General features: G+C 40.8%; 2 protein-coding genes across 6 annotated transcripts in view; one reads left to right on the top strand and one right to left on the bottom strand.

Moving 5' to 3' along the window:
• Positions 1-1,898: 1,898 nt before the first annotated feature.
• Positions 1,899-10,788, top strand: LOC105563571. 2 transcript variants are annotated; one of them, XM_012015261.1, is made up of 13 exons: positions 1,899-2,097; positions 2,979-3,208; positions 3,808-4,013; positions 4,102-4,382; positions 4,463-4,730; positions 4,809-5,539; positions 5,884-6,156; positions 7,148-7,408; positions 8,018-8,323; positions 8,568-8,785; positions 9,189-9,305; positions 9,400-9,518; positions 9,811-10,788. In XM_012015261.1, exons 2-13 carry the CDS (start codon positions 3,003-3,005, stop codon positions 9,981-9,983), a joined length of 3,159 nt encoding a protein of 1,052 aa, XP_011870651.1. In that variant the 5' UTR covers positions 1,899-2,097; positions 2,979-3,002; the 3' UTR covers positions 9,984-10,788. The 2 variants fall into 2 exon arrangements, with proteins under 2 accessions (XP_011870651.1, XP_011870652.1); XM_012015262.1 differs by lacking the exon at positions 1,899-2,097 and adding an exon at positions 2,219-2,440.
• A 2-nt stretch (positions 10,789-10,790) lies between these two features.
• Positions 10,791-13,609, bottom strand: part of LOC105563570 (follistatin-related protein 5-like) — a 45,701-nt gene continuing 42,882 nt past the window's right edge. For all 4 annotated transcript variants that reach the window (XM_012015259.1, XM_012015257.1, XM_012015256.1 and 1 more), the window contains one exon: positions 10,791-13,297. In XM_012015259.1, the coding sequence (XP_011870649.1) occupies positions 13,068-13,297 (230 nt within the window). In that variant the 3' untranslated portion in view covers positions 10,791-13,067. The remainder of the gene's footprint in view (positions 13,298-13,609) is intronic.

Here is a 13,609-nt window from a genome sequence, read left to right on the forward strand (position 1 = left end):
TTTCATGTTAATTTATTTCAAAACAGAAATGTTTATCATTTTCCTTTCCGCGTTTTATGCGTGGTCTACACAATAGCAGTCGTCACAGAATAATATTGTAGAATTGTACCAATGGCCATGGCCATTGGCCCAGCGAAAAATGACTCGTCAATCGATGTCGTCAATCGACACCGACACTGTCAAAGTCGACGTCGATTCGGCATCGTTTTGACGAATCATTTTTCACTGGGTTGCATCCGATATGACTCTATGATCGTATCTTCCCACATAACGATTTTGCTCGCTTTACGCATGCAAACTTTGCCCGAGTTCATGTATTAACGTAAATTTTGCGCGCAAATATCTAACAACTCATGTACAAAACTAGTTCAACAGCACAAGTAAAATCTTATCCCAGTGTGTCGTTATAGTGCTAGATTGTGCGCAAACAGTTTTCTGGGTTACGACCTTACGACTATTGTAGACCACGCAATTACTCCTTATCGTTGATATGAATCCGCAATGAGTTATGTCCACTCTCTGTCGGCCCTTGATCTTTTCGGTTTCGATCACGTGGTATTCCGCCATTACTTTGGTGTGTGAAATTCTTTCACACTGTCACACTACCGCATATACAACATCCGTCTCATTGGCCACACCAAGATAATGGCGGATGTGCAAAAAGGATCGGCGCAAAACAAAACAAATGACAGGGGCATACTAGTTATACTATGTACGGATTAAGATTGAGATTTGACCAGTTAGAGTAAAAGTTACGAAACTTGAGATTTATAGTAAACTTTACTGTGATTAGTCAAATTTCAATTTACTCCCAATCTCAATCCGTAGTCTGATACGGGCTTTAGGCTAATATTACATTTGTCGTACGACAAATTTTTCAAACGTACGTTTATTGGCTGCTGAATAGAAAATTTTTAGATATTCGAGAATTTTACCATCCTGCAGCCAATCAACAACCCAGTGAGAAATGATTCGTCGATTGACGTCGAAATGATGTCGAATCGACGTCAATTCGACGGTGTCGATGTCGATTCGACGTCGTTTCGACGTCGATCGACGAATCATTTCTCACTGGGAAGCTTAAAAAATTTGTCATACGACAAATGTAATACCAGCCTAAGATATTAAAATTCTCAAGTATCTAGAAATTTTTTATTCAACATCCAAGAAACACGCTTGAAAAATTGTCGTACGACAAATATAATATTAGCCTTAGACATGTGACTGAATGACAATACTTATTTAACAACAGTTATTAGGTGTCATCGCGTTTGTGCGAATAGATGAAAATTGCAAGAGCCAATCTGCGGTAGGTCGGTTCTACATTGATCGTATCGTAGCATCGTATATCACAAAGTATAAGTTCGACCAATCAGCGTTACATTAAGCCAGTTCTACATTGATTGTATTGTATCGCCGCAAACGTCGCAAATCCTAGATTCGACCAACCAGCGTTGAATTAGAACCAGTCTACGATCCCTGCAGCACTACGACACGATCAATGTAGATTCGGCCTTAACTGTCGATATGCGCGAAACGTTATTGGCTGAAGCGAAATCGCGTTTCATTCGAGAAGGTAGCAGCAACATGGCGCAGCTAATCGGATTCTCGGGCCGATATTCATAGTCAAATCTGATATTTAAGACCGTCTGAAGTTTATCTTAAGATGCTGTATGGAACATTTCATTGGCTGCCAAGTATCTAAAGATAATCTTAAAGACCTGACCATGAATACCTTCTTATCGCCACGGTCTGCGCAGGTAAAATTTTAATTAATGGTTTCGGTGCTTCGGCGACACACGACGACACGACACGATGCGCGCGCGCGTCCGCGACGCTTCGAACGAACCCCGTCTCGCGCCGCTGCCCCCTCCCCGTCGGCCGGCCGATACCGTTTGTCGTCAAGCGGGGCCGCCATGATCGTCCCGGCAGTGTTGTGTAGACTCTCTCGATTCTCCGGTCAGGGATACGAAAATACGTCCATTTCCCAAGGCGCTGTGGACTGAGTCGCATCTCGCGCGCATCTACCGATCACGCAGTGAGCTGCAATGGCGGTGTAGACGTCCGAGGGGCGCGGAGGCTCGCTTATCTCACGGCGTAAGTAGCCGATTCCCGTTTGGCGATTCTCGCGATTTCGCCGCGTGCCGACGAGCCTCGCGCCGCGTGCGACGAGCGCGGCTCGGGGCGGTGCGGCGCGGCGCGGAGCGGCGCGGAGCGGAGCGGAGCGGGACAGCGCGCGCGCTCGCTCCTCTCGCTCCGTCGCCCGATCGTACTTTCGAGAACCCGCTTCACTTCCATATTGAACGTGTTCGTCAGTTTCGCGCGCGTATCGCCCGTCCGGCCGTCGCGAGAAGGAATCCACGTTGCGGCGATAATCGCCGTTCGCCATGCACGCGGCGCGAAGCGCCTGGCGTTATCGCGCGTAATCAGGGCGTATCAGGTTAGGACGATACGCGCTCGAGGCGGCGTGTTTGCAAAATTTTCCTACTCTCCTTCGCGGCCTTTCTGCACGCGCAGAGGGAGCGGGGCAGGGGGGAGGGGGGGGGACGAAGAATCCGATACGGTCTGCGTGATCGGTGCAATGTGATCCGATTGAAATTCGTGTCTTGATCTCGAAACTTCCGTTAGAATGCTAATCTCGTTATTCAACAATAAGCACTCGGGGGGGGGGGGGGGCTGCGTCTTTTGTCTCCTCTTGCTCTGTTCTCAGCAACATTACTCATCAAAATTGATCAACGCTAGTCTATGAGAGATATATACCGCGAGCGTACGCGCGTGATTCCAACGCGATTTTAATTGTCCCCGCAAAAAAATCCGATCGGAGCGTTTAGCTTTTTTACGTATGTAGAAGTTACGAATCCCAACGTTGCTTGTGGTATCAAATTGAATTCTCGAGCCCAAGGTGACGAGAGAACGATAAATAAACAACCGCCTCGACGACGAACGATCAGAACTTGGGACTGGAATTGTTGTTTTAGACTGCATTGTGGCTCGTTATCTGAATGGACAATAAGGTGGATGTCGCGGAGGCTGAAAATATTTCAATGATTGGAACATCTGGAATTTTTCACTTGCCTGATGTACCAGAGATATCAGAGGCATTAGAATCTACTGGTCTTAGCCCCCTGACTTCTTCCTTAGATCAGGCTCTCACGCTGCAAGAGGATAAAACTCTTTCCGAAGTTAATATGGGCATTGAAGATACATGGTAAAGACAACTGTTCTCTAATTTGAGAATTATTTTGTTAGGAAATATCAATCGTCGGGTACAATTGTTGATATTTGTGCGGCTGCAGCACAGACTTCTATACCTAGATAGTGTAATTAGTAGGTGTACGGTGGAATGCCATGTGATCGAGAGCGCAGAGAGTGGACCTACTAGTTCTAGCGTGGTGTAACTAGCAGGTTTACTCAGTCATTGGTTTCGTTTTGCGACGATCCCTCTGCACATTCGACATTGCTCTGGGCAGACCAATGAGAGAAAAGTTGTATGTGGTCAGTGTGGCTTTGATGAGTATACACACACGTCGCTGAATCTTGACCAGATGTTGAAAGGTCTCGATGGACCGCATGCACGGATGGTGCATACACGCTGGGGCATGTGTGCGCGCGTGCAATTATTGGGACCTTTCGTAAACGGATGCGCTACGTTCGTAAGCTAGAATTGGAATCACTTGAATTTGAGCAGTTAGCAGTCTAGGTATAGAAGCCTGCGAGCCGCAGAGATATCTTGCGCATCGATAGGAATCACATGATTTGACGGAGGTCTTCCCTTGCCCGTGATTAATTTTCTTCCGGTCTTCCCAGGACTGAAGCGAACAGTTCGACATCAGACTACGCGATTCCCCTTCCCGCGCCACCTGGATTAAATGATTTCACAGACATCGGTGCCGACCCTCTTGATTCTGGAACTGGCATTGAACATGGCCCGTTTCTGCCGCCTGCGCACGGCACACCCGCCCTTAACAATATCTTCGCAGAGGCTGGAGATTCCCACGATGATTCGCCAATGGGTGAGTGTATGTAATGTAATGCCCGAAACGTAAGACCAACGGCGATGCACGATTTGTCTTCATTTTCTTCCTCCACAAATACTTTCAGAGGTAGTTGTTCTGCCTGCAGGCGTGTGTGGACTTCGTAACTTGGGTAATACCTGTTTTATGGCAGCTGGATTGCAATGTTTGACAGCGACTCCACCTGTTCTACGACATTTCTTGGATTTACAGCAGCGAGGAGAGAAACTGCCTCCGCCTGGATCACTAATGGCGCACTTTAGTGTACTCCTTGGGAAAATGTGGTCTGGGCGATACAGTGTACTCAGACCAACAGAATTCAAACAAACTTTAGGTGCTTATCATTCACAATTCAAGGACTATAGGCAGGTAAGTCTGTAATTGTTAAAATGTTTCATCAATTATTTGTTAATTATTTCATCTAAGATCCTATCGTATATCTTTAACAGCATGATTGTCAAGAGTTTCTGGCCCTTTTGTTGGATTCCCTCCATGAACAAATGAATATGGCAAAGTGTGCCAAGAATTGTCAAATTCCACTATCTACGACCACTGCCAATTCTTTTAATTCTATTGAAAACTCGAATGGAAAGACCCTTTCCCCCGTCACTGCCACGGCCAACTCCAATTGTAATTCGGATCTTTTGGAAATGTACGAGTGCTTGTCACCAGAATGCCCAAATAGCCCTAACGTGACCATGGCTGGTTCGCCGAGAGGTAGGAAATTTTTACAACGACCTGTAATTACATGTTAGATGTTGCATTTTGAAACATCACTTTTCGATATCTTTCAAGAATTTGATTCGTCGATTGGAGAGCTCGATAGTATCACGAATTCACCGAGAGATTCGCCCTTGAATGGCGAGGACGAGGAAACGTTGGACTCTGACGAGACCATCGAGGCGAGATCCAACTCCTTTATTCACAACAAGGTGAATGAGGAGAGTGCGAATGAAGTTACTCCGACACAATCCTTGAGATTAGACACTCTAATTGAATTATCAAAAAGCGTGCCACAGTATGGCGGCTTATATGATATTCACAAAGAGGCTAAGACGAGTAATGCCAATTTCTTAGTGACACAGCAAGAGTGTAACAACGAAATTCATTACGACTCGCAGAAGTTCCCCAAGGATAAAGTCCGGAGGATGCTGTTAGATAATTCAAACCTTATGGAGAATCACGACTTTGATAACAAGAGCGTTAGTATCAAGCGCATAAAGGAGGTGAATGTCCAGAAAGTCAACGGTAGTCTCGATCCCGCGTCAACCGGCTCTGACATCGAGTACGATAGCGGTCTGGAAAAGTGTAACGTGAAACGCATGAGATTGGACGATCAGGAAAAGAATCACAAGCACGACGGTCTTAGCAGCGAGAGTACCCAGTGCTCGCGGATTCCGCAGAATTACGGAAACGGCGCTATCGCTGCGCAGGACGAGCTCGAGGCGGATAAGCACTGGGCGAAGCACCTGCGATCAAATAGGAGTATTATTGTTGACACTTTTCAAGGCCAGTTTAAGAGCACGGTAAGAACTTTGCTTTACTGATATCGTTTACCTGTGCGGAGATTGTGCGTTGGAGTCGATACCGCGAATATCGGTATTTACCGTAAAAATCTCCCATATTAAATCGGAATAGTTTTTCCATCCTGCCTTGAGAAATATGGAAGGCAGGTTTCGTGCTACTTCCACAATTTATAATTTTCTATACAATATTTTTTTCCACACAGTTTTTAAAGTCAATCTGTATCTTTTCAGCGATCAATTTTTTGATCAACTTTGAGTAAATTTTTCCTTAGTCATAATGTGAGATGGTATCGGGGAACGTTGTTTGCAGCGCACTGAATATATGTGATTCAAATATGTTTTAGGTCGTGTGTTCAGTTTGTAACCACGTTTCTGTTACATACGAACCTTTTATGTATTTATCGGTACCGCTACCTAACGCTATGGAGAGGCAGTTGAATGTCACTTATATTCCTGCGAACGGTGACCAACCTGTGAGATGTGTTATTTCCTTGAACAAGCAGTCTCGAATTGGGAAATTGAAAGAGGAATTATTAAAAACGCTTGGCAAAGAAGATATTTCGGTGACGAATATCGCACTCGCGGAGGTGTTCGAAAATCATATAGCGAAAATTCTGGTGGGTATGAATAAACATTCTCGTTTTCTTACATTATTGAAGTCTGAACTTATTTTATTGAAGATTCTTTTGTGTTAATAATCTTTTCTAGTGATTACTCGCTTTGTAAATATACTTAACAAGAATGTGCCATACAAGTTACGATACTAACGACAAATCGATCAGTGGTTTGTTTAATTTATGCATTGTGTGTAGATACGAAGGTCTAGTGTCGCTATTTTATAAGAATTTAGCATGATCGATAAACCTCGGGGAAATATGACTTTAAAAATAACACAAAGATTGCGATTCGCGCGCGTGTTTAAAGAAATCTAAATAAAGATAGTCAAGCCAGTACAGCTATAAATAGGCTTGCGTTGTTACAAGCCAACAGTCAACAGTCGGCAGATCGTGTTTTGGGTTGAAGAACAAGGGTGAAAACATTCCGCTATTTACGACACTGCGGGATGTACCTACTGTATCGTAGGGACGGGCGTCCGTTTACCGGCTGGTATTAGACTGTGACTATCCTTATTTAAATTATAATTTTGGTAAGAACGAATATAAATACAGTCTAGGTTTTAATTATCGCTTCGCACAATCGAGCTTTATACGAATCGAGAGATTATACGCTGTTAGGAAATAATTGGAGAGTTAAGAAGGCGGTATGTCGATTAGGATCGATTATCGCCGATACTACCCTCCTAAAGAAATTCTGTGGAAGAACATTCTCGTAACGTGAAAATAATAGTTGCGGGGCTACATTTCATCGTACAGGCTCACCACAATTCTTCCCTTTGTTCTTTGTATCTTCCTTCCTCTGTCTCTCTTTCTCTCTTTCTTTTTTTTTTATAATTTCCCCAAAGCTGCTGGTCTCTTACCGTTGTTGCTTTCTACTACATTATTTTCCCCTTGCACCGTAGGTTTCGGGAATTACTTGCTTGCTGTAGCTTATCGTACTTAGGCGGAATCATCACTGTGTTGGATTCTACATCAAGGTTTTACATTTAAGGACGACAATACACTCTTGAGACACGTCAATGATACGAATCGATCGATATACGCCTTTGAACTCATGGAACCTCCTGATGCGTACACCTCAGTGTCCGATGGTGGCGGGGACCGTCCAACGACGGAGGTGGATTCTTGCCAAAGATGTACGATCACAGGCGAGGAAGTACCGTGCATGATATGTCTCGAGGAATTGGATGGAGATTTGAAGAGGCATAGCGGAAACAGCTGTAACTTCATCATGTGCGATCCGTGCATCGAGGTGAGAGTTTATCGTGTTGTTCAAGTGTACTGAAAGAAGGTAATTTTTTTCAATATAACAATTTTCCCTGTTACTAAATTAGAATTAAATCGATATTTTTTCCATTCTGTCTGATTGCAATTGCAATCTCCCCAATGATGATTAAAACGGCAGTGTCAATCTAGTGGTAGGGGTGTACAAACGAGACATACATTGTCATTTCTTTCACCTCGGGAAGGTCTGAGATAAGATTGTCCAACGTTCTAGCTGAACGGCATCGTAATGGTGCGTGCGAGAACCAGAAAGAGATTTGCGTTCTCCAAATTGCCGGGGACGCTTTCTCGAAAGCAGAGGCGACTGGAAACGCGAATATGAAAACTCGTTTAGTCAGCCATTTTAGTACAATCCACAAGCCTGGTAGTCATATCAGGAACTCAATTCAGACTAATCTGATGCTGCTGTTAAACTGAGGGTTTTATTTTGTTATTAGCAATCAACATTTTTGCCTTGTTTGGAGCAGTAACAAATTCAGCAGTAACAAAAACAACAAAGTTTTCGTTAATGCGCAAAATTGTCGCGAACAATTGAAACCATCTCGAGCAAAGCCCAAGGTTTTGTATTATTTCACAGAATTATTTCAAAAATCAAACGGAGCCCCAAACGTGTCCGATGTGTTCCACGTACATGACAGCCTCGTCCTTTACGAAAATAGACCAAACTGGTCGACCTAGGCCCACTGTACGTATCCTGAACGTACCTTTGGTGTTGAGGCACGATACGAACGAGACGACGAATAACCGCAAGGGTACGAAGCTTTTCGGTTATCCGCACTTGATACGACTTCCGTCACGAGTAAATGCACGGGATTTATATGATATCATCAAGAAGAATGTGCCACACGAAGGACACTACACAATTCATTTCGTCGATGGACAGGTGAGATTCCTCATTAGACTGTATTAAGTACTGTATTAATAGTATAAAGATGTAATCTACGCGTCAATTTTTCGACTTTTTTTCGCAATTTTTTCGCAAATTAACAAATGTGGCCAGCTGTGGTCGAATGAAATTTGGAATTTTAGTATTATACTGGCAATTTGAAGAAACTAATTTGAATATAAGCCAAAATTATTAAATATATACGTATTGCTATACCTATATACAAAAAATTGTTTCGCAGGGTCACCATTGTTCACGATGCATGTATACGGCGCATTGTACAGGATGTAGTGTACCTGAGACGGGAATGGTAGCGCTGCAGAACGGTGATACGCTTGCGGTTCGTTATACCGAGTATGTTCCTACGATTCTGCATCCCATCGATCACGTTAGTGTCAGCAAGCAACGGCCGCACCATCCACTGTCTCTTTATGATTGCCTTCAAGCATTTAGTCAGAGGTAATAGATTTCTACGAGTTGCTCCAACTTTTAGCGGATTCGATTGCTTGCGCTAACGCGCACTGAGTGTGCACTAAGGTCTGTTTATAGTCAATTTTTATATTTAACTTTGTCTTAAATATACGTTCAAAGGGTATTTAGCCAAAAAGTGATCCGTATGGATGCTATACAGATCATTTTACTGGTTAAGAAATATTTTAATAGATATTTAAGACGATTCTGAAATATAGGAATTGACTGTAAACAAGTCTTAATGTGCACTTTGTGCGCACTAGTGCAAGCAACCGAATTCGCTATTTGTTAGACATTCTTAAGTAAAATAAAAAAATATATGCTAACTGCCTTATACATGTTTATTGCTGATTACTGGTACATGTTTTATATAAGTTTAATACTTTTATAGCGAAACTTTAGACGAACATAATCCTTGGTTTTGTCCGGTTTGTGGATGTAATCAATGTGCCACGAAAACGCTGACGGTACATCGATATCCCAAGTTCCTTATTGTATATCTTAAACGGTATGTGATATTGTATATCATGAAAATGCTCTTCAGATGGATGTTACAAAGGTTTTACTATCGTGGATAGCTGACGCATAATTTTGGGTTGCAGATTTGTATTTTATGAATGCGCGAGTATGAAGCTAGATGATAAAGTCACATTCCCTTTGGTGGGTCTAAGTGTAGGACGCCACCTTTATGATCTCTATGCCTGTGTATGCCACTTTGGAGGTAAGCGTATCGAAAGTGATAAATCGCTTTTTTAAAAATTGTATTTCAGGAAAGTTTTTAAGAACGCGTGTCGACAACAGAATATTGCACGTACGTTTTTAAATAGAAAGTATTCTAGTTATTGAGCAGCAACACGACGGAAGAAGTTTTTAAAATAGTTTTTAAATAACTGGTGTACTCTTTCAGTGTTTTCATGTCTACAATTAAATATTATTCTTCCAAAAATAATTGAAACGTATTTAGATACATAAAGTTGAGGAATGCTTTTGTTACGTGTGAAATAAAATTTCAGGCGTGTCCGCGGGCCATTATACGGCGTATGCAAAGAATCCTCGCACCGACGTATGGTATTATTACAATGACGAGATTACGAGCAGGCAGAAGCCACAAGAGGAGGATTTTAGCAATGCATACATATTGTTTTATAGTCGACAAGGGACCAACTTGAAACCGTGCAATATATAACAAGTGGTGTATTTATCTTGGTAGCCGATAGAGAACAAGTCGAGCAGTCAAAGAAGGAACAAGGAAGGAACAGAGCTGGTGGCAAAAGGATGGGAGTGTGACGAAAGGGGGATTGATATTTGCGTTCTTCCATGTGTACACATTGCGAAGATTTATTCGCATACTTTATACGTTTACAACTTTTCCTTTATCCATTTTGTTGCGCTTCTGTGTCTCCCCCCCGCGCATCCATCTCCCTCTCTCCTGCCTCTGCTAGAGTTATCTTTTAAAGGTACAACGGAAGGCGTACTTCGTATACGCGCCGATTTGCGTTTAATTATATGTAATATCAATAGCTGTTGTCGCGCGTGCGCGTTTCTTTCGTGATTTGTTATGCAATTTTTCGAAGGATAATGTCCTCGCGATCCGGTACTTTGCCGGCCGCGTTTTGCGTTAACGCAACTTAGGCCTGTTTCGCGAATACTGAGAGAACTGAGCATATTTGTACTGCATATATTGTAAACGTATGTCGAATTTGTACAGTAGACGGTTAAATGTAGAACTCAAGAATTCTAAACACGTAATTTATTAGTGAATAAAAGGTGAACGTGTGTCATAACTTGAAATCAAATTTGAACTCACCACTCACCGAAGGCGAGACGTCACGCTTCGCCATGCTTTCTTCTTTATCTGAGCAGAGGAGCGGGATGATATACGCTTATCAATAACAAAGTGTTGCGCTTATCTGATATTCCTTCGTTATCCAAGTGAGAGAAGAAGAGGGATTGTAAAGCGAAACAGAATATACACATTTTATGAAACGCAATCACGTTCATGGGTTATTTATTAAATTAGTTGTATGTATATCGCAATTTTTATTACAAGACACTAATCGCAGTTCAACACGCGCTCGCATTAGCACGGCATCGATGTAATACTGATGTTCCACGCACATATCTCGCGAATTGCTATAAATTGTTATAATACGCTACGTTGTAACTTGATGACGCGTATGCGCAATTAGAATCGGTTCAACGAACATTTCCGTTTGTCGATCCGTTTGTAAAACCGACTCCAAGCTTCTCGACACTTTCTATGGTATAAAAGAACGCTATTGCCGTCGCGCGCTAATTTCCTCCGAATCGACTTTTTTAATCTCTCGACGGGCATTTTTAATCCCCTGTAGCAAACTCGTTTGGATGCACTAACAGCGCATACGTCACGTAATTTTGCCAAAATACATACAAAGTATCCAGAAATATAAGTTTTATTTAGTATACGCTGCCAATTCTCCTGCTCTACTTTTATTCGTAAATTTTGGGACACTATATTATTGTTGTGACGTTACAGTTATATCTATTGTTACGAAATCTATAGCGACTAACTGTGTAATTTGGCAATCGATAATACAGAATAAATAAATTTCTTCCAATCGGTAATGTAGAATGTATTTCCAAAATCTAAATTCATAAAAGGCATCTTTCGATCATTAAAATTATACGCTTTCACATAAATTCGTGCGCGGTAACACACTCAACTGATTTCGGTATTTTCCTATAGGGTATGAGTATCAGCGAATGACCTTTTAGCACTAAATAACCACATATTTCGTTATTTCGGTGGTTATTATAAAATGTGTATAAGTCTAGATATATTTTCTTTTCTAAAACTGAGAACGTGATAATATGAATCATTGTGTACAGTTATATAATAATTATCGTACAGTTATGGATTAAAGCAGTTATTTACTCTAACAGTTTACTCCTCTTCCCGTTATTATAATCTGAAATAGTCAATTTTTTAATTCTATACGTTGTTAATACTCGAAGTTCTAAACTTGAAACTGTTTTACGCGATACCTAAGAGGAGTTAAGAACAACGAAATAATTTGTACTTATAGGAAAGAAAACACTTTTAAATTATTTATATAATAGAATATTTCTTCTCTCTTAAACGGCCATTCTCACTGGTGCATCTGCTCCACTCAACATACGCACATGATGCTACAATTAATAGTAGCTTGTTTACACTCCGATCGTATTACATTTACGTTATGTATAGCTTAATATTACTCTCTTTGTTCCTCTATTACGGCCGTTTCTTCGTCGTCTATGTTTTTCAACACTCTTCGCTATTCTCATGCACTCGATGTTTCGACGTAATCTGTTCATCTTCTCTAGAGTGCTGGTAACACACGAGTATATTGTGTCCGTATGTATCAAAGATTGCAAGTGGTACAATTTGAATTCTCATTTTCCAATTGTTGTAAGTACTTTGCATTAATTGTCTCTTTAATCATCGTATTGTAATAATTTTTAAGTGTGACATAAAATCTCATTTGAAATACATTGGTTTAAATTGTCGGCATCATGACTGCTTGCCGATCAGAGATATAGCAATGATATAAGCAATTAATATTTGACACAGTTTTGGCAGTTGACAATTGATATGTATCGGTAACAAAATTTACATTTAACTTTTATTATTTTAATTCCAAAAGTGTGATACTGTCCGAATATTGTAGTTCTTTTCATGTGGATAATATGTCACAGTTTTATTAAATAGTTTCATATTGTTTCATAATTGATAAGAATGTCTATGTAACAATTATAAACTTTTATTCTTTAAAATTAGAGATTCGTTTAAAAACTTTTAACGTCTTTATCGTCTTCCATATAATTTAATTTTTATCTCTTAGTTTAATTGACCTTTCACTAACACACGATTAAATAATTTAATCTGATTAGTATGGATTAATATAGGTTTAAATATCTAATATAAATTAATTAATTTGATATATTACAGTTATCTATCATTGACACTATTTTCGCCGTTACATCGAGCCCCGGATATTGCTTCGAAACAGCATTGCTGTTTTTCTCAATTAGAGCGCAGCCACAATGCAAAAATATTTAAACGCGAGACATTTGTTTTAAAATTAATTATCTAGAGAAGATGAAAGCGTTTATCGCACAGTCTCTCTACGTTACCTTTAATACCACCTAGTTTTTCGGTATATTGGCTTTGGTACCCACTCGGATTCCTATGTTCAATTTATATACGTAACATACGTCTCATATTGTCGTCGTCACGAAGCTACATTCATTAACGCAACGAAACAGTGAACCAAACAATCGCGCCGGGATGTATAAGGCCACCAATCTCGCAATTCACCGTACGGGTCTCCCCGTTGAGAACAAAGAGCGCCTGGTTGGAGGGGCTTACCATATATCGACCAAATATACCGCTTTGTATTATCGGTCTATTCGGATTACCCCATTTGGTGAGATGTGGTGGTGTTGCCTTCCCAACGCCTGTTATCATTTCTACTTTTCCTGGAAACACAGAAATGTTAGTTTCTGTTTTGTAGTTTTATATTTGTGATGCTTATTTTGCAAAGAATTTAAAAAGATCTAATGAATTTTAAATCATGTATTTAAGTGAAAAAAATATATAAAATAATTTTTTTGGGGGGTAAATGGACGAAATTTTAAGAAGAGAAAAATGTGTCGGCCAACTTGAAATAGATCTTTCATGCAATAAATATCGAAATATTAACAGTTGAAAACAGTAAACTACAATTTGAAATTGAGATTAGTTAAATGATGTCAATTGCATGATTTCATTGTTCGAGAAAAATGAAATAA

This window comes from Vollenhovia emeryi, unplaced genomic scaffold, assembly GCF_000949405.1.
Source record: "Vollenhovia emeryi isolate VEMERY1.0 unplaced genomic scaffold, V.emery_V1.0 DF939174.1, whole genome shotgun sequence".
Lineage (NCBI taxonomy): Eukaryota > Metazoa > Arthropoda > Insecta > Hymenoptera > Formicidae > Vollenhovia > Vollenhovia emeryi.

Excerpts from the sequence above, each read along its gene's own strand:
- LOC105563571 (XM_012015261.1), top strand. The coding sequence starts at position 3,003 with ATGGACAATAAGGTGGATGTCGCGGAGGCTGAAAATATTTCAATGATT. Across the intron at positions 4,383-4,462 it reads AATTCAAGGACTATAGGCAG|CATGATTGTCAAGAGTTTCT; the intron begins GTAAGTCTGTAA and ends TATCTTTAACAG. Across the intron at positions 4,731-4,808 it reads CATGGCTGGTTCGCCGAGAG|AATTTGATTCGTCGATTGGA; the intron begins GTAGGAAATTTT and ends ATATCTTTCAAG.